Raw genomic sequence first — 21813 nt, 5'->3', positions numbered from 1 at the left:
TTTAAGTATCCATTCTCTCTCCAGGCCTAAAGTGTTTAATCATGTAAATTTGAACAAACTCTTCGATCAAGAAGCACTGAATCTGTTATAGACATAGTAACATGGTGGACACAAGCAACATTAAGGATGACTTGATGTCGCTTCCTCATCAATTGTACTTAAGAATATACACCCAAAGTTTCTTGTTTCAAAGAGCTTAAAAAGTGATGCTGAACTACTGCTTAACAGCAGCTTCTGGGAAGTACAGAACTGAGAGTTTTTGCTTTTAAAGCTGACCTAGGAAAAAGCCAGGGCATCTGCCCACCCTGAGGCAGGGACATCATTCAAGAACATCTACGCCCATTGCTCCAGAAGACTCCTCATACAGGGCACTGTGATTTGGATGATCAGCTCACCTGTAGCAGTCTTAATTTAGTTTAACCTTCTTCCATCCCAGGACAGTAGTGCCCAACTCATCTCCAGACAAACTGGGTTTACAACAGGGCAGAAGTACTTTTTCTGGATCTCTAAGGTTTTTGTTTTGTTTTTTTTAAAAACAGATATATGCAAAAATTTGGATCATCCCAATTACAGTATATGAAAAGTCATTGAAAATTTCCCTGTGAGTGAAGAGCTAAGACAGCAGTTCATTACAGATGTTGAGGGCATTTTCTACAGTTTACGCACATTGTTGCTAGTTTTATTCTAACAGAATAGAAACACTGATAAATAGGTATCTTGGGGCATAAATAGAACAGAATTTTTAAGGCTGTCTCATAAAAAGTTTGCATCAGATCACTGAAGTGGTTTTCTATTTGTCAAAGAGCAAAATATCACAGCATATTTTTTTACTCCCACATATCTACTACTTAATGGGCAACATTTCACAGGCAATGTTGCTATATCCAAATGTACTAGCAACTTTGAAATTGAAGCAGCTGTTCTGCAAGGAGCAGGAAATAGGTTAGGGATATAATTTTTCTAAGACTGCTCATCTTTTGGCAGGAATGCTTTCCCCAAGGAGCTAGTCATTTACATGAAAAACTTGAGCATAATGGAGTCAAATAGGCTTCTGTAATACAAGTAACTTTGAATCGCCTGGCAACTCCCTACTCAGTCCTGGTTTTCCTGTCTTTCCTATACAGAGTTATATTGTAGCTCCCCTGAAAGATGAAAAAAGTTCTGAATAGAGAAGACAGTTAAATATAAAATACTTTAAATCAATAAAATATGTTCTTTGTGGCTGTTTTACTGACAGAAGCAATCTGTTCTTTCTCTCCTTAACCTCAACACCCTGAAGAAATTTCAAAGCACACCAAAGATAGAGACTTTGTGACAGCAGCCTAACCACAGTTGACAATCAACCAAAAATGCAAGTTAAATTGGGGGCAGGAGATGGGGGAGAACAACTTATTTGTTTGTAGGTAAAGAGAACCCTCTACTGGTTTTAAGTGATATTGCAGGAACAGCAATTTCCACATATACCTGCTTTATTAAGATCCTTATTTAATAATTGAACCAAAACATCCACTGAATACAGAAAAGCTCATTTAATCTTTTATGTAATTTAATATAGCAGGAGATTAATCCCTAACTGAAGAGGAACAGACTTTGCATGCAGGCAGAACTCTACTCTTTATGTAAATGCTCCCCTAATGGAAGCAATGGTGAGAAGACTTTAGAAAAATCCATGTGACGAGTCATACAGGTGAAAAAGTACATTTTATGTCAAACACTCAGCAGAAGGTGCATCCTTTTTTCAAAGGAAGAAAAGAAGAAACCAGATCATTCACTTTGTTGCATGAGCTGTGCATGCTGGAAGCAGAAGTGCTTATCTAAACGCCTACAGCAAGGTAAAAAACCCTAAACAGAATATGAAGCAACAAAATTAATGAACAGATACAGCACATCATTTTTACGTTAAATTGTGATCAACTAATCCTGTGCTTTGGGAATTTTACAAGCAGAAATTATTAAGTATACAGCCTTTACAGTGACCCTGCTATGATAGCAAAAAGCAAGCTGAAGTTTGGCTTAAAGTTGCAACAACTGGCTACTTACTCCTGTTCTGCATTAGAATTTAAAAGAAAGTTAAATTTAAAAGTAGTGTAATTTAAGATACTGTATAGACACGTAACAAGACAAATACAGCAGAAATATAAAAAGTACAGTCATGCATGTTCAGGTCCTCCCATTAGAAAAACTGAAACCAAGAGTAACCATTTACCACTTACAAAGGCTAATGATTTTTTCTAGGACCCAAGACTATCAAAATTATATTTATTTTAAAATATTTTTCTGTGCAGACTATGTGCCAGAATTTTCCTCAATCTTCTTGGCCACATTCTTTTGAACACTGGCTTTAGGCAAATGCATTTACCTTTCCAAAAATTATTCAAATTAAAGAACTAAATTTGTTAGAAAAGGACATGCTAGAAGTGCTAAATTATCTTTAAACTGTATGAAATAAAAAAAAAAGTGATAATAACATTAATGGTTTTGTCACTTCTGCTCTTCTGTAGTTGTGCTTCATCCAGCTCCTTCTCCATTTTCTCTCTTTCTAAATTCAAATCATTTAGCTCTTGATCGGTCCTTTTAATCCTCCTTTGTAGTTTACGATTCTCAGCATCCTTTGTAAGGTTTTCCGAACGCAGCTCTGCTAAGAGGGTCTCTTTTTCCATCAAGAGAGCTTGATAATCCTCAGCACCCTGAAACATAAAGCAATATTCAAGGTCTATAAGGGTATTCTGTGGAGACTTGAACTCTTTACCGCTGTTCCGTCCAAACCCACTCCCCTGCACCTCTTTCCAGTACTTCAAAATTGTGATGCAAAAAATACAGTGAAGTGACAGTTACTCACACAACAGGGAAACCGTTACACTGAAAATTTTCTCAACTATTTTAACAGCTTTCAATTGCATCCAGCGCAGGATAACAAAGTCTTAGTTATCTAAGAACTAAATAATGGTTGACCTGCAAAGGACTCCATAGTGCAAATTAAATCATATTATTATTGGTTCCCAAAGCTCTTCTTACATAAAGCTTTCTACTTTTGGGTCAGTTTGATCCCAGACTAGGTCAAGTAGTTACCAAGTCATAAGCATATTTTTTTATATGAAATAGCAAGTCTGATTTGTGTTCTTCCCCATCACATACTGTTACAACTGGCCTCGAAGTTCACAACACAGATGACAGGAGTAGTGGGCTATGCAGCATGATCTACTCACAGAGAACTGCCTTCAACTCAAGTTTGTAGCTAAGTAGCAGAATAATGAGGAGAAAGGCTTGCTCTGTCACCCACCATGCAATATGGATTCTGTGGACAGGAGGGATTAGTTGTACACTTTTTAAACCTAGAACTTTTCAAAAATAATCAAGCTCTCATAAAAATAAAAGGGTTAAAATCAGAGTAATATTTCAGAGCAGGACTCCCATGGTATGTAAAAGCAAACATAAGCTATAGATTCACACACAGGCCAAAATGACCTGAAGAATAAACAGGATATACTTTTCTCAACAGAGCACACTTAAAATTTGGGCTTCAGTAAAATAAATGGCTTTTGAAGAAATGGAGGTACTCTGCGAGAACTAAACATTACTACTCCATTAGACTCTGAAATCAAAAAACAGTAGTCAGTCACAAAAGCTTTAAGCTTGTGTACTTCGGAGGCAAGTGCATCAACCTCTTCCATTCCTGCTGAGCTAAGAGACCAAGCGGATGAACAAACATCATAATGGAAGATTTATCACTGCCTCTGATCAGTATTAGTTAGTTTTATCAGACTTATTTTTAGATGAGTTTGAAAACATTACAAGAGACATTATGTTGTCTATTTTAATATCAAATTCTTACTTTCTCCCATTTTATATTTTAAGACCTATATAATGCATAAATTATCATCATAAAGTCTCTTCTCCTCCACACACATGAAAGCATTACTAAATCACATTTTCACAAACAACACTCCACTATGTTATAAACAGTGGTTTCACATTTATTATAAATAAATCCAAACTAGTGTCTCATACCCAGTTCAACTCTGCTAACATGAAGAGTGTGCTGTTACCATACTTTTGGAAGAAAAACCAAAACATTCTTGGGTCAACAAAGAAAGCTCAATATCATCTCAGCTCCACAACTAGTGGTGTCTTTATTTTTAACTCATTTTGCTTTTACACATCTCCCTTAATAATTCTCAGTTGTTATAGAAGAAAAAAGCCTCAAGAAACAAGATAAGTAATCTGACATTTTAACACTATCATTTAAATAATTTCATTTGGGAAACTTTTTTCAAAGTAAGAAAAATTAAACACTTTAAACAACATTTTAAATTAATTTGCATTCCTCTGCTTTCAAAGATACAAAGCACTACGCGCTGCGTGGAATTATGGAGAAGGAAGGAGCAGGGATGGGGAAGCCACATTAACTGCTTGCTTCTTACCTTGAATTTTTGGATGTGTGCTTTGTGAGTTGCCTCTCTTGCCTTAGCCAATGAAGCATTTAGATCTTCAATTTCAGAACCAAGCTCCTCATTCTTTAAGTAAAGTAAAATGAATACTATGTAGAAAGAGTTATTTCCAAGGGATGGTGATTCAGTAATAGCTATCCCATCTCATTATCCATTCATCCAACTACACAAAACAAATACTTTAAAGAACAAAAACACCAAATACATCATAATAAATCTTGCATAAAGAAATTCTTGTTCTTATACAACACACACTAGATTGCCTATCACTCAAGTTCAATATTTCCCATTCGTCCACAAAATCTGAATTTCAGCTGACGTTGACCTCTCCTATTTTAGCTGTCTTTATGACAGCTCCACTTAACAACATAAAATGCTTCTCGTACCTTTTAAGTGGTGCTCAGAGCTGATAAAAATCACTGCGTAACTGAAAACAGTTCTTAAGGGAGAAAGTATCAGTTAAGTCCCTTTTTTCTCTCTCCTCCAGTCCAAGACCCAAAACTCTAGATAAACAGAACTGCTTACAGATATAACAGCAGTGATTAAGGACCCACTAGAAGCCTCCTAATGGTTACTGTGAGATCAGTCAACCCTTGCCACATACACAATGCACACATTTTCCTCCCAATGATAGTTCAACAAACCAGTAAGATCATAATCATCATACCTCTTTTTCCTTTGCTTTTAATGCAACAGTTAGCCCTTGAATGGTTTTATCCCTTTTCAAACCATTCTTCTTTTCTACAGCAAGCTCATTTTCTCTCTCTTGTAGCTCTTCTTGAAGTGACTAAATTAGATTATGTGAAAGTTGCATTAACTTCCCACTAAGAGATACTATAACTGCACATTAATAAGTACATTCTCTCAAGAGTTCTTATATCTTATTACTCAGACTACTAACATAAAATATAGTTCCAAAATGCAAGTCATCATCTTAAAGATGTGCCTGGAATATAGTATAAGAAGCCTAATCTCATGGGCTGGCCATGAGTATCAGCTTCAATATTTGATGAGTGTGCCCATCAGCTTTACTGAAAATTGCTTCAAAAACAAGGTGAGCCTTCCTGTCATCTAACATAAAAGAGAATTTACCAGAGGACTTGCTTTGCTTCCTTTCGAGTCAAGGCCTCTGCATCTATGATTGCATAACAGAAGAGATGCCAACATGCACTTAAGTGGTTGAAGAAACAGAAACAAAACCAGAACTTACCTGAATTTTTTTTTCAAAGGAATTTCTTTCATTTTTAAGCTCCATTCTAATAGCCTATAAGAACACAACAGTTATTACAGTCAACTAAATAATTCATTCTAAATACATATGTAACTCACTAAGCATTAAAATGAAGCAAAATGAGCTTAAAAACCTTGGGCGTGGTAAGGGGGGGGGGGAGTAACCCAAAATGAAAAACAACTTAGTATACACCTTTTGGGAGGAATATATTGAATCAGTTGCTTCCTTGAAGTCTACAAATCTACCTGGGCACACTATGAGCCTGTCCCAATTAAGAAAAAAACAAAACAAAAAAAAAAACCAAAAAAACACACACAATGTTCTTCCATGAGACACGACAACTGTACTCGCTGAGTTAATAAAAATGCATTTTTATGTGACATTTATCTATGTCAGAAAGATGCTTTTATCAAGGGAGATTTTAATTAGCACTTTTCCTTAGGGAGGACACAGAATTTTTTTTTTTAAAAAGTAACCATATATAAAAACAGAGTTGTGCAAAGGTATTAATCAGATTTTTTTCTCCATTTCTGCATCCAAAAATGATCATACAGTCTATCCACCTCCTATGAAATGATTAAAGATGACCCTATTTTCACCTTGACACACAAATACTCTTGTGAAACCAGGGTAGCTCTTCCTGACACATATTGATTTAATTGCAAGAAGACCCAGAACTGAAAACTTTTAATTCCACTAATCAGTCCAATTGTAGAAGGTTCTCTTGTCTATTCTTGACATAAACAAAAAAAGTGTATAGGTACTGATCAATATTAAGTTCCAGAACAAAATGGAAGAAAATTTCAAAGAAGCATGACAGCCTCCATGATTACTTTTCTTAATTCCGCCAGCTTTAAGGGGTCGGGTGGGAAGACAACATGCTTTAAGACCTGTTTCCACATTGCAGGTTTCAGGATATCTATCTTTCTGTTTAAGAGCCAGGTGAAATAAAAGACTGACTCCTAACACCTTTTGTAAGCTAAAGGCTAGACTTCCACTTTATTTCAAGAGACTTTTTTTTATGCCTGCCTCCCTTACCACAGCTTTTTCTCCAGACCATAACAGTAGAGATAGCTCCCAAAAATAAACTCTCTAGTCACATTCTTGACTTCTATAGAAGTTATGTCAGCTATTGAGGGATCTATTAACATCTAACATTTTTTTATATAAACTTCTGTAAAGCAATTGCACAGAACCTATAACACAGGCATAAAATCAATGGGAAACATGACCACTCATTGAGTGAATGGTAAGCATGGATAACAAGGATGAATATTGACCACCAAACCACAATATAACCAATGAACGTTAAGGAAATGGAGAAGGGAAGGAGGGAATAACTGTGGAGAATAATAATTTAAAAAACTGGCTGAACTCACTCACATAACGTCATGCACGAATCCTTTAAAATCCTATACCACATGAGATTTATAACATAACTGTTCAGTCAGTTTCCTCACCTCTATCTCACTATCTTTTTCATGCCTCAAAGCAATGGTAAGTTCTCTGATTTTTTCTGCTGATAAGTTCCCATCATAAGATCCACTTTGAGACTTTTCCTCTTCAAGGTGTTGAATTATAGCTTCTTTACTTTTCAATGACAGATTCAGTTGCTCTATAAGTCTAAAATTATAAGATTTTAATATTAATCTTGCATCATCTACCACCAATTCTCCAGCCATTGCAATAAATCTTGTAGACAACTTTCCTAGGTGAAGATTCCAGACAATACATGTAAAACGTAGGGCAGTAGTTTCACAACCCCTTCTCCCACCAGAGAAACCAGAAAAGGTGCCGTACCTTTCAAGCAAGCAACAGAGTTGAGCTACCTGCAAAGCGCTCATTCTTACTTTCCTCCAGTACCATTTCAAGTGTCAACACTTAAGCTTCAATATTTTAGTCACATTGTCCTTTATAGCACACACAAAAAGCTTATCAATCTATTTCACTTCTTAGCACATACAACACCGTATCCGTACGTGCCATCACTAAGTGTCCCTCACGCATCTAGTTTCATTTATACTTAATACCTAAGCTGGTTCTCATTTCACATAAGCACAACAAAAAGTTAGGTCAGCGCTACCTTCTTTGGTCAATACACATCTTGACACTTCAGTATTCCAACTGATAAAAACAACGAAGCTTGAGTTTTCTGACAGACATAAGGGTTATATGCCAGAAAGTTTGGGGTTTTTTTAAGATGCCAGTTGTGATGCTCTTAGTATTTTGTAGCCTAGATGGTGGAAGTATCTTTTTAACAGAATATGAATTCCAGATGTGCTTGCTACTCCCACACAAGTTTAAAGCACTGCACATTAATATTTGATTCACTTCAAGAAGTCAAATATTCTCTTCTTCCATTAGTGCTATGTTTTTGTGGTTCTGTGACTACTTACACTGATCTACCAGCATGTAATTGTAGAAGATCCTGCTAACACTAGATCACAGGGCTGGGGGAGGGGGACACACACCAGACATTCTTTGTCATACTCCACACAGCCTTCACTCCACTGTAGTGATCCAATCCTGACAATTTGTTTCCACGCTTTAAGCACCGTTTTCACACAAGTTATAGAGCTAGCAACTAAAGCACCTCTGAAAGGGACTGGTTTTATAACTCCTTCCCAGCTCAAGTCACTCAGGAGAGCATCTGTGTTCACACAGATGACTAGCAGAAAGAGGAAGACAGGAAAGAGAAAGGGTAAAGGAAGGAGATAACTTGAGAGCCAGGTTATAATTACCATTGTATAATTTTTATGCCACTGTAGATTTCAGATTTGCAGTTTTCAATCTGTATGCTTTTACAAAAACTGTCTGGAAAACACTGCAAACCTTGCTTTGGTCCTACTGTAATATAAAACCTATGAAATGAAAGCCTCAGGCCAACATAACTGTCTGTTACCAGGGTAGACCAATTACGCAGTTACTCACAGAGCAGTTACCTGCAGGGTTCAGTCACAAACTGACAGGAAAGGATACTCCAAAGTATAAGGAATCATAACAGTCTTTTGATCTTCACTCTGGGCTTACATCCTCAAACTAACTAAGCTTTACTGGAAGGCTTGCCAGGCATGCGTTTTACCCTACATACCTAAAAAAATAAAAATCCTGCAAACTATTGAGATTTGAGTTTATACATTTTCCCCACCCAAAGTTATTGAACACCTCACAAACTCTTCCAACTACCTGCCAAACAAAGCAAAGCCAGTGCTTTGCAAAGCACAATCAATCAAAACCATGAAGCTGAAACACACTATGTTTCTCTTTCCATTATATTTACCAACCTCAACAGATACATCACTGGGACTGAAGAGTACATGAACACCATGAAAGCAGCAAGAGAACACAAATGGTAGAGTCAAGTTCTATTCAGCAATGGTTCAAGAAAGCAGCAAGCAGAACGTAAGTCAGCACAGTTACAAAGACGCTTTAAAGTAGGACATGCTCATGTCACATGCATACTGGTCCTTTTACACTTTCAGACAACTTTTAAATATGATTTTGCTATCACGCAGCATGTAAACTAGTTGTTGTGTTGCTATTCATTTAATAGCTGAATAGATAAGATGGCCAGTAACACTCACTCATGTATCTGAGGGTAGGATCAAACTATTAAAACCTACATCCATGTCAACTCTTCACACTTTAACAATAAAGAATTCCAGTAGTTAAAAACATCACCGGCAAGAGTTCTGACCTGTCCTTCTCAGCTCCTGTAATCATACCCACATCCTTTGCAGGGGCATTCATAATTGAAGAAAGTTTCTGCTCAGCAGCTATTCTCAGAGCTTTCTCCTTCTCCGTGATCACAATGGCTTTTTCCACATCTTCTTGGGCAGCTTTAAGATTCTGTAATTAAGACACACAATCCTGATGCCTATAAGAACAAAATGCTCACAAAACTTCTTACATATTTAAGTTTCTTCTACCAAACATATGTTGGTATGTTTAATTTAGCAACTTTTACCAAGTACTTCAAGCGCTTCGCAAATACTTTTGAACTCTGTGTCTGCATTTCCACTTTCTGTGGTACATAAAGAAGGGAAGTTTGTCTCAAAGAAATAAAACAAATACCCTCACTGATAGCAGAACTGGAAAAAAAGTGCCCCTTTGCTATGGCTTTAGATTTAGCTATTATAATTTGGCTTTGTCCCACTGTCCTCCCACTATCATAATGAATAGCTACACTTAAATTAAAGAGGTTAAAGAAGGGGGTTTTTATTCAATCAGAGATTAAATTAATATTCACAGGCTCGCTGTAGCTAATTGGAACTCTTCCCAACATCATTTATAATATTTTGCAAGAATTGATAAAGTACGAACCAGACATTTTTCTCTTGAACAGTAATGGAAACAGAGATAACACCCAGAGATTCCAGTCAACTTCCTCCAGGTGACCCAACTCATGGAGACGGGGAACACCAAAACAACACACTGTTATACACGACATGAAATTTGTTTCAGATCTTCATTTTTATATTGTAAGCTGCCCTCCTGGCTCACTGAATTTTGCTTTCTATGAAATAAAAGCCTCCTTGTAGCCTAATAAGCAATTCCCCTCTCTCTTTAAAGTCTATACTAAAAAGCGTATCTCTTTGGGGGAGGGTGAGGAAAAGGTCCTTCACCACTAGACTTCACCACTCAACCCCTCACCTTAGAAGCTATTCTGCCAGCATTCATCTTTCAATCAAAAACTCTGAAGGAAATTAATCTTTGTTAGCGTTACCTGGATCTACATAATTATACGGTGCTACGTAAACAAGTGACTAATACTACTCAGCAGTGTTTACATTCATAAGCATAATAAAATTAATGTCAGAGGCCAACACTATCTTCAGGCTACAGAAAATACTATATCACCATGAGATTAAAATATTTGCCCTTCTACCTGTCAGATCTGGGAAACACCAGTCTGACTGGCCGTTTTGGTACAGAATAAATAATTTAGGAACTTCTCTACCTATCCAATAGTACAAAGAATGCTTTGAGAAATCCCAATTCCACTAAACTGAAAAAAAGGTCATGGAGATTCCCCCCTCCTCCTCCTCGAAGGAGCTCACTGCTTTATGAATGCTGCTAAATCATCCTGATAGAAAATACCACCAGGAGACTGATACCAATACCTTTCATGACCAATTCAGTCTTTAGGGATGGGAAAGCAAATATTGGAATATATCCACTTGTGCTACTTCTATTTACTTACAGAAAAAGCACCAGACATCTATCCCCCTCACAAACACAGCTGCAAAATCCCAAACCTCCAGATAAGTGTATACAGTCAATGATGCAAAACAATCATAAGCTTATATATTTCTAGAACTTGACACAAACATTTCCAGCACAGACCATTCAATATCAAATTTGTTCTTTACAAGAAGCTGAACTTCTCCTTTCTTCTGAGGAAGCACGTTATTAATACAAAGAAATTTTTTTTTTTGCCTTTACACTACAAAATGATGAAAACGTGAAGCAATTCCCCTGTAAAGATATAAACAATGGCTCAGCAATAAATACAGGAATAAACTGTCTCAACCACAGACAGCAAGGAATTAAAAAAGACACTGTTAAGAATAACCCTGTGGAACAGGAGAATGTTACGCAACAAGGTGATAACAGTGACAGCAGAAGCCAACAATATTTGGCAGATAAAGGTCAATCTAACAACAGAGTGTAAGGCATGCAGGCAGAACATGGGGAAGCAACCACTGGTTCACCTATCCAGAAGCTGCCATAAGTAGGTGGCCTCTCTCAGCCTATGATGAACACACAAGAGTGGAGACACAGAAAGCCACAGAATCTCTGCAATACTGAGGGCCCACATAAAGATGGGAAATGACAGGAGTGCTTACAGAGTGGTTTCAGCTATTTATGAAGCCTAGACCTTATTAGTAAAAGTTTTCAAAATCCAGCCCCTCTTCCTCTAAACAGAGACTGCAGGTTCTGAAAACATAGCCTCCTCACACTGGAATTCAGGAATCAAAGCTTTGTGCTGGAAGTACCTAAATACCACCAATAGGTATGAATTTCCTGAAGAACCGCTATCATCATATTTGACATTTCAAGAGCAGTTAAAATCACCTTCCCTTTCATTGGTTGGGGTTTTGGGATTTGGGGTTGCTTGGTTTTTTTGTTTGGGGTTTTTTTTTGCGGGGGGGGAGTATTTTGCGCTTTTTTTGTTTGTTTGTTTTGAACTGGCTATTTTTCCAGGAAAGCTGGAATGATTTTGAAAATATAGGTAGATCACAGTATCAAATCTCAGACAATAGTACAAAAACAGTACTGATTTCTAACTATTCCTTCAGTTTCAGCCACTCACCTCTTCCAGAAACTTTATTCTGCTAGTCAGGTTTTCTTCCATTTCTTGCATCTTCTTTTGTGCCTCTTCTTTCACACGCTGTATTTCAGCATCACCACCCTGGGCCAAGCTTTCAACTGCTCTACTGAAACACCATAATATAGATAGAAATCCCATTGCATATCAAAGTGGAAAACATTTAATGTGCAAGCGGCTGATAGACTACGCACAAGCAAGTATTTTCCACTTTATCTGTGCCTGCTTGTCACTTTTAAATACAAACTTCTACACACTATATAGCAATTTTGGTGGTATAATCTGAGAGTTCCACACACAAGCCTTGTCACAGTGGATAAGCAAGGACTTTATATGTGTGATGAAAATGTGTAATATTGCCTTCACATTTTTAAAGCTTCCAAATACAGTATCAAGCCTTTGATAGAGTCGTATTTTCTACGGAAAGCAGCATTGGAATAAACTGAAGATACATAGCTGCTGAGATGTCTCCAATTGCTTTTTCAGTAATTGTTAATACCTTGTAAGAAAAGAACAGCCAGTGTTTCCTTACTAAACAAAGGATGACCACTTGTTTATGACTTCTACCTAAATTTTCCTTCCTACTATGAGCTTGTGCAAGGTTCCATTCAAAGCCCAGCAATACCCCTTGACAGCTACCTGGAGAGAACAAACAAAAAAATTAATCTGGTCCTCAGGATCTACTTGAAAATGGGCCTCTTTGAACTACTGAAAAAAGGCTAATTGGTAACAATTCAATGCCATGTGAGGTAGGCCACACAAAGAAAATTCCATTGAAACTGAGGCTCATGTAGCAGTCAGTAGCTGTCAGTCATTGCCAGCCTGGATTAGTTTTGAACCAGACATCTAGAAGGAAGAAGTTTAACAGACTATTGTCAGCCCTATGGTCATCCATTCCCTCCCCAAAGCATATTCCACCTTGCCCACGCCATAAGACAATGTAGCACTATGTAATTTTTAAATAAGTAATATTTATTCATAAAACAGGTTCTAACAGAAAAGCAAGAATTTTAAGTGTATTCATTTTTGTATCATTAAAAACCAGAAGATTCATTCTAGATTAGTTCTGTTTTCTCAGCCTTACTAAGAAGTGTTTTGTATAATATCTTCTCAATCCAGTGCTGTAAAAAAAAAAAGGTCCACCTCTTCACCTGTTGAGACAATTAAGCTCTCAACTTAACTTCTACAATAGGAATGCTAAGCCACTCCCAAATAGGGAGTCATTTATTTATCTGAAAAATACAGTAGAATGAAGGATAATATCAAAGTTGCACCATCCAGTGTAACTACATTAACACCATTGTGCATTTAAGAATTCACACATGTAATTTCTGTAACGAATGAAGCAATTTCTATATAAGTGCCCTTAAAATTCTACTTTGGGATCCTCATATTCCTAAAACATTAGGAAAAAAAAAAAAAACAAATAGAAGCAAGATCTTGGAAATCCTAAGTAACAGACATCAAGAAATATACTGGTACTTACGAGGCTTTGATGAGTAGTTTCTCCCTCTCCTGCAGATCACGCTTCAGACTTTCTATCTCAACTTTCAGCTCAATGTTCTAGGACAAAAGAATGAAAGTGTCTGGAAATAATTCAGAGGTCACACCCAAAACTTATTGGCAACGCGTAGATTACTTTTTGCTCGGACCAGCAAATATAAAGTGCCATTGGGCTAAGAACAGCCTAGAGACACTTAGCTTTTAAAGGACATATTTTGCAAGGTTCAAGACTTTCCAAAATCTCAAAAAGCATTTAGGACCATTGTATTCAAGCAATACAAATCCCCTACACACACTTAACTACTATAACGGGGAGTACTGCAGATCAGCTTGGGAGTTTCTAGGGCTTCCATGCATGGTTTTTCTTTGAGCTATGAGGTATTTTCTTTTTGTTTTCTTTTAAAAACCTGATTGTATCAACAATCGATGTTTTTAATAATCTTTGAATTATTTCATTGCAGCCTGAGAAAACTACATGACATAAGCACCCATTGTACAAAGAACTACTTTGCCTGCAAGCTGACATACTATTTCAATACATTAGCAACTACAAGACAGACACCAGCGTAGAAGACCAGGACAGAAGTCCAATCAGCAATATTCAGTTGAAACCATGACCTAGCTAAACATCAATTTATGCACTTAAATACTGCGACAAGCATCAAGACAGACTTAAGTTTCCATCCTATTACAGGAAAGAGACCTGATGCAAACATCTGTTATAAATAACATGCTACTGCATTACCAAAATGCCCTTCTAGAACACAGGCACCACCAAAGGGCGTAAGAAATGCTTCCTATCATCTGCAAACCTAAAATAACGAGGATGCAAGACACACCACTTGACTTAAATCCTTCTTCCAACTTAACAAGGTATCAGTTTCTTCTACAAAAATGACACAGGAATCAAACAGATTTCCTGAATCCTGTACAAATACGCATTCTTTCAATTTAGAGCAATAAAACTAGAAACTATACACAATCCTAATATAACTTTATCTACATGCTTCAAAGGAAGCAACTTCGAGCTGGAGTGCCCAAACAACCTCCAAGTAGCTGTACTGACGTGATAAACCCAGGAAAGAATAGAGGGGTGAACTGAACTGCCTGATAGTAGAAAGCAGAATAACTACATGCCAAATTCAGAAGAAGCATGCTGCTTCTTCTATTACCCATTCAGTATATGATTTCAGTAGCACAACTACTGAAGATTCATAACCACTTACTGGAAACAAAACATCTCTTAGTCTGTCCCATAAGTAAGCACACTCATGCATTTGAAACTAATTTTTCCACACCTTACAATGGTCATTTTAACTTAGTTATTACTGAAAAGGATTAGGCCAGAATAAAATAAAGTTATCATGCCAAAATTTCCAACAACAAAAAAAGACTCAAAAGTTCAGTAAAACAGGTAACCTCCCCACAAAACAAACTCTTCAAAAAGAGATATAGTTCTGTTAAATTATTCTAAATGCATACAATTTTGTATATTTCTTCAGTGGGACCATCAAACTTCTGCTGCATTCGCTCCTCCAGAAAGTATATGCGAAGCTTCAGGTTGAAGTTCTCTTTTTTCAGATCAGTGATTTGCTATGAAATAAGAAAGAAAATGAGCAAATTACATCATGTGTTTCAAACCAAGTAAAATAAAGAGTGAAAACTACTATCATTTGGTTTTGCTCTCCACAGTGCGAGATTAAAATTCAACCCACTGGACATAAATGTGTACATATGTGTTGGTGATATACAGACACACGTTCAAACTGTGAAGGTGTTAATAACAGCATATGACACCCAAGTCAAAATGAACATCCTTCCCTCCAAAATAGTGTCACACAGGGAGCTGCAAATACTCCAAGTCCTTCAACAGGTTTCTGGCTTCTATAGCTTCAGCACTTATCACAGAACATCCCATCCCAGCCATAACATTTCTTTTCCCCACCTCCATTCCCAACCTGAACAAGAAATCACACTCCAGCCTACCCCTTCTGAATGTTTTGGGGTTTGTTTTTCAGTTTCATTTTGGTTTTAAGATATATAGGCACACTGGCACACACAGAAACTTTGTGTGTTTGTGTAAGATGTTATCATTTAGCTTGTGTTTATTTTTAGCCCTGCAAAACTCTGAGACACTAGCACTTAAGCAAATAATTATAAAATAGTATTGTTAAAAAATATAATACATGCTTTTGTGCAAACAGTGCTCTAGACTATTCCTTCTTTAAGTACTAAAACATTGTCTGACTTTACACAAAAAGAATCCAAGAGAGTTTTTTAAATCTAGAAATATTAAGTAGTTCTTTCTTCTATAAAATAGAACTTAGAACAAAATATAAGATGTCATGTTGAAACAGAAGTACTTGCTTAGCAAAAGCTTGCAATGGTAGCCTTATTCATGGGAAGAAAAGCCACAAGCACACAAGGCATGTGAGCCGAATCGAACACCAATAAAACCTTTATCCCATCCCATATTTCACAGTGCAATTCTTTGGGAAAAAATTGCTTATGATTTTTCACCTTCCTAGTAGAAGCAATAACACAATTGATGGTTTCATTAAAGAACGGAGTCTCCCTCTACATTTTTTTTAAAGATACTAAGCATAAAACATTCATTCAAATAAGACTTGTGTCCCCTGCCAGACGCTTTCAGCAAAAGGAAATCTAATGTTACAGAGCTACTAATAAAATATTTATGTAGGCACTTCCAGAACAGTATAGTACCACTTGTAAAAATTATTAGCAATACAATTCTTAAAAATATTTGGCTTGTGAAACCTAAAATTATTTTCTGTAACTGTACTCAGAACCTGCATCTGCAAACAATTCTTCAGTCTAATAATCTTTGCCCAGCAAGATGCCTTGTCGTTATTCACACAACTATCACCCAAGCAACTAAAAATATGCTTGACTACATAAACTTTGTGGCCCATTCGCACATCCTAAAGAAGCCTGTCTTTATAAACAGTAGCAATACATATATTTAACTTTATCTTTGTTTCCCTGCAATTCCAACTGGATGATCACAAACAGTAGCGGATAAAAACTTGAGCTATGCAAGTTGTAACTGCTTAAACCATGATACCTCATGAGTATCATGCGGTATGTTGAGTAACTGGAATGACTATTTTGGAATATTCAAATAGATGTAAGCATGAAAACAATGCAACTTTGTATTTCAATTCAAGTCAGAGCCCAATGCAGAATATTGCTCAAAGCTGAAATCCTTATTCCAAGTAAGCAAAGAAATTAAAGGTTTCTTAAAGAAAACAAGGCTGCAGAACTGTGCTAGATCCTGCATATCTTGCTGGCAAGTTCAGTACTATGTTCAACTAGCGAGAGCAGACCTTACAGCATTTGGTTAGTGGTTTGGTTTTTTTAAGCTGTCAGTCTTCACACATTCAATACATTTCTGAGGCAAAAGGAAAAAACAATTTCAAAAGAACTCAGCATACCTTAATTCTACTCACCTGTGTTTCAGTGGCAACAGAATTAAACCAAAGAGCTTAAGGGTACTATTTTCAAAAAGCAAACAAAACAGACTACACAATCATGAACCAAGAAGTGAAACAAATGTTGTCTCTGACATTCAGTTTCTCAGAGGAAAGTTAATTCAGGCAGGCTAAAATTAAAAAGTTATAGCTTTAATAAAAGACAACCTTTAAAATAGGAACAAGTTCACACTGCAAAGGGATTTTAATGGCAATACTGTCGACTTACGCATTTAAAGATTTGGTCTTAATTCCTTTATGCATTTTGATTTCTGTATTTAAAAAAGGAATGAAAGAAGAGAAATAGCAGACACTTCTTGAAAAAACAGGACAATGAAATACACTCTACACAGAATATGCCACACCACAGACAGCATGGTAGCAAACACCACTTGCCCAGCTCGGTTTAGCTCCTTTCCAAGTCTGCATAGAGCCACTTTTATGCAAAACGCATTTCACAGTGCAACACAGTTTTTGCCCACAGAGGCCATTTGACAAGACAGCAAGACTCTAAGTGGGTTTGGGGAGACAAGAAAAAAAACCACTAATATTATTGCTTAGTTCCCTAACTTGATACCAATCACCCTTTCTATTCATGAACGTCTAATACACCATAACGAGGTCCTCAATTAGAGATGCCTTTCACTTTGCCGATGTAATCACATTTTCTATCACAAGGTGGTCCCCCCCATATTGCAAGAAAGTGGGACACCACCATAAATACTAAAAAAAGTCTACACCTCTAATATTATCTAGCTCAGCATTTTCTCCAGGTCTAAACTTTAAAGGACCTTTTCTGCATGGATCCACCCTTTAGCCCATTCAAGGGTCATTACACCCATCCTGTTCTCTCTGATCTGCAAGGCAAGGAGCCTACTCTTTTCATACCTTCCTTCTCATATCCTGTATAAATAACATAGCCTCAAATATCAGCAAATTCATGCAGTAATATATATATATACGCACACAAACCACCTCCGAGCAAGAGACCTCATAGAATCATACAATGGTTTGGGTTGGAAGGGACCTTAAAGATCATCTAGTTCCAACCCCCCTGCCATGTCAGGGACACCTTCCACTAGACCAGGTTGCTCAAAGCCCCATCCAACCTGGCCTTGAACACTGCCAGGGATGGGGCAGCCACAACCTCTCTGGGCAACCTCTCCCAGGACCTCACCACCCTCACCATAAAGAACTTCTTCCTTATACCTAATCTAAATCTACCCTCTTTCCGTTTAAAGCCATTACCCCCTGTCCTATCAGTACCTGCCCTTGTAAAAAGTCTCTCCCCAGCTTTCCTGTAGGCCCCTTTAGGTACTGGAAGGCTGCTAGAAGGTCTCCCCAGAGCCTTCTCTTCTCCGGGTGGAACAACCCCAACTCTCTCAGCCTGTCTTCATAGGAGAGGTGCTCCAGCCCTTTGATCATCTTCGTGGCCCTCCTCCAGACCCACACCAACAGGTCCGTGTCCTTCTTATGTTGGGGACCCCAAATCTGGACGCAGTACTGCAGGTGGGGTCTCACGAGAGCACAGTAGAGGGGGAGAACTGCCTCCCTCAACCTGCTGGTCATGCTTCTTTTGATGTGGCCGAGGACACGGGAGCTGCAAGCACGCGTTGCTGGGTCATGTTGAGCTTCTTGTCAACTAACACCCACCCAGGTCCTTCTCCTCAGGGCTGCTCTCAATCCACTCATCACCCAGCCTGTATTTGTGCTTGGGATTGCCCCGATCCATGTGCAGGACTTTGCACTTGGCCTTGTTGAACTTCATGAGGTTCACACGGGCTCAACTCTCCAGCCTGTCAAAGTCCCTCTGGATGGCATCCCTTCCCTCCAGCATGTTGCCCACACCACACAGCTTGGTGTTGCCAGCAAACTTTATCTATCAGAAACTTTACCTGCTAATTCAGATTTGGTTTAAAGTGGGATAAGAACAGCCTTCCAATGTCAGTCCAAAAGTGCATCTAAACGCAGCTACTACTGGATGCTTGGTAAATAGTAAAAGGACAAAGAAAGTAAATGCTCCCTTTCTGAAGTTTAGCCTTCCAGCTACCAGCAATCTTAAAGACTCAAAAACAGAAGTTACAGAAATACCTCTGTGTTCAATTGTGTTTAATGGATTCTTCTTCCTTTACTTGAATGGATTTTTGAGCTTCATTCTACTGTTGGCACGCATAAAAGCCTATGAGAAGTATTACAGCCCAGTTTAACACAAAGGGTCTGTACGTATCGGGAATCCAAAGATGTGTGGGGAGACCCTTTCTCCTCTATATCACACAGAACAAACAACAGATTTTTTTCCTCCCTTCTACAACTTTTTCCCCTGTGAAAATGAACATTGCAGAATCTATATTCTAGGCTGAGGTCTTTGGCACATATCACGGTAAAAGATTTTAAGCGTACACTAATGCCAAGGTAGTGTCTTTCTACCCCAGCCACTATACAAAAACAAAAAAGTGAAGTAGATACAGACTGTAAAAAACATCCTTCACCAAGGCTTTCCAAAACAAGCTTTAAATTCTGAGCGAAGACCACAGCTTTCTCCTCAGAGGGCTGTAAGCCCACAAGAAACGGAAAGAGTTTAGAAGAAACACTCATTTCAAACATAACAACGTTACAGAAGCACACTAAAAACTGCAGACACTTGAACACATCCTAAAGATAACAAGCCACAGCCTTTATCTGTAGCAGTCATCTCAGAGCACACAATCATAAGAACTTGAGTTAAACAATTTAAAACTTTACAGGGGAGTTGTCATGCAACACAGCTATACCCCAACCAAATCATCATTCAGAAGTTATAAACAATTGGCTTCTTCAATTTAAAAAACAAATACAATTAATGTCTTTTTTAAAAAAAAAATTCTAATGTTTTCCTTTATATTCTAGTAAGTCCCAAAACCAGTTTTATCTACAGGATTGTCACAATGATACTAGACCTTTACAACAAAAGTATTCCAAGCACACTTGTACATAATTATAAAGGTAGAAGTATTATACAGCAGTAAGTGAATTAAAAAGCCAAATCCTGTACTAGTCTAAATGAAAATAAACTTGATGTTTTCCTGAAATAAATCAATTGCAGACTTGCAAATCAATTTCTTATGTTTCTGGTGATTGCATGAACTTTTGAGCAGAGCACGCCAATTTTTGTTTTGCAACTCAAGACCAGCAGTTGGCTAGTCTCAACAACAAATTTTTGCCTGTTTTTGAAAGCAATACTTAAGAAATGGAGGTTCAAAGCACAGGTTGCCAGCTGGTCACACCTCCAACAGATTCAATCAACTGCGTTGACTGACACAAACTAAGAACCTGACCCAGAGAGCAAAACCTTTAGCCAGCATGTTAGAAATATCTTGGCCATAAAGCTGTCACCAAGTCTTATATTAAAAATCTGCTTACATTTTCATAGTCCTTCATGGTCCGAGCTCTAGTTGGTGAGACTGTATCTTCTGCCACATCTGGTAACACTAGACATTTAAGAAGACAGAAGTTCAGACAGCAGAATCTCTAAACTAGGCTACAATTTAGAAACAGCAAAGGCCTACCTTAATCTAAACATAATAAAAGTACAACACCTTTTGGGAAGCAAGGGAGGCATTTTTTTGCCCCTTGTTTACATTACGTGTTAGTGCTACTAAGTAGTTGGTATCTAGATTTCTTTCTGATCACAGTAAATTGTCTCTCACTTAAGCTCCCAAATTCCAACATCACACATTTAAACCAAGATGTATAAAACACGTAGCACTCGCATCATCTGAAATAAAGAAGAGGTAGCTGAGGACTCAAACTGACTCTCATACTAACTAAAATAAAGTATTTAAAGTAATTCCAAAATTGTTACGCAACTATGGAGAGGAGTCTTGAAAATAACCCAAAGAATATCAGCCAGTGGTTTTCAAATCTTGACATTCTAATTAATTTCACAAGACAGCTTTCCTAGAGCACATGCAGAATACAGTAACATTATTTTGCAGCACAGGTATGTTTCTTATATTTGCTTCCTTCCACGAGCAAAGAGATCTTCCTTAGTTTCAATTACCTACGCAATCTATACCATGAAGTCAGCCAAGTTATGTTGCTGGATACATGCACGCATAAAGAGAAATCAAAAACATACACCTCAAATTTACATAACAGAGCACGGAACAGTTAACAACACAGATCGAAGGTTTCAAAACAGTACTATTCAGCCATTTAAAGTAAGTCTTTCAAGCAAGTCTCCCACCCTGAAGATGAACATAGTTACGCGGTCATCATATAGAAAAAACGTACTGAATTACAGCTTCTGTTCAACAGGAACTAGATAGGAAGGCTTCTTAACGCATGAATAGATAAAAGCTAAGATACTGAGTCTAGATCTGATGTTCAGGCAGGAAGTAACTCTGAAGAGCTGAACTGGAAAACCTGACGACACGCAGCATGCAACTTCCCCAAAACTCAGCAGAACAAGAAACAGCAGCATTGCCTTGCCGAATATTCTAAGTATTTTAAGTACAGGCTCCACAAAACCGCTGACCATCTTACCTAAGACTCAAAGCCATGACCGCAGGCAACGCAGCAGACAGCGGTAACCGTGGCAGCTGCTGGCGGGGTCTAGTCTTAAAAAGCCACCGCTTGCAAAAAGCCGCGTCCCTTAAAGCCGTTTCCTGCCTTTTTTCCCTCAGGCATGAGGTTTTTTTTCCCTCAGCTTTCGAGACCCGCCCGAAGCGCCGAGCCCCCGGCGGAGGCGGGCGGACTCCTCCGCCAGCAGGGACGGCGCGGTGAGGGGCTCGGCCCCCCGCCCCGACCCAGGCGGGGAGGCGCCGAGCC

General features: G+C 37.9%; 1 protein-coding gene across 6 annotated transcripts in view; it reads right to left on the bottom strand.

Moving 5' to 3' along the window:
- The window catches only part of CDK5RAP2 (CDK5 regulatory subunit associated protein 2), an 83948-nt gene that overhangs the window by 61319 nt on the left and 816 nt on the right, over positions 1 to 21813 (bottom strand). For 3 of the 6 annotated variants that reach the window (XM_010570998.1, XM_010570999.1, XM_010571000.1), the window contains exons 3-12: positions 20404 to 20471; positions 14996 to 15106; positions 13497 to 13573; positions 11996 to 12119; positions 9377 to 9528; positions 7140 to 7302; positions 5659 to 5712; positions 5116 to 5235; positions 4422 to 4514; positions 2469 to 2687 (exon numbers count right to left, since the gene is read on the bottom strand). In XM_010570998.1, coding sequence (XP_010569300.1) covers positions 2469 to 2687; positions 4422 to 4514; positions 5116 to 5235; positions 5659 to 5712; positions 7140 to 7302; positions 9377 to 9528; positions 11996 to 12119; positions 13497 to 13573; positions 14996 to 15106; positions 20404 to 20471 — 1181 coding nt within the window. Of the gene's footprint in view, positions 1 to 2468; positions 2688 to 3135; positions 3238 to 4421; positions 4515 to 5115; positions 5236 to 5658; positions 5713 to 7139; positions 7303 to 9376; positions 9529 to 11995; positions 12120 to 12649; positions 12840 to 13496; positions 13574 to 14995; positions 15107 to 20403; positions 20472 to 21813 lie in introns of those variants that run through there. The other 3 variants (XM_010571001.1, XM_010571002.1, XM_010571003.1) reach the window with 3 other exon arrangements.

This window comes from Haliaeetus leucocephalus, unplaced genomic scaffold (genome assembly GCF_000737465.1).
Source record: "Haliaeetus leucocephalus isolate CR32 unplaced genomic scaffold, Haliaeetus_leucocephalus-4.0 Scaffold306, whole genome shotgun sequence".
NCBI lineage: Eukaryota > Metazoa > Chordata > Aves > Accipitriformes > Accipitridae > Haliaeetus > Haliaeetus leucocephalus.
Note: the sequence above shows the minus strand (reverse complement) of the source record. Positions and strands in the feature narration are given on the sequence as shown.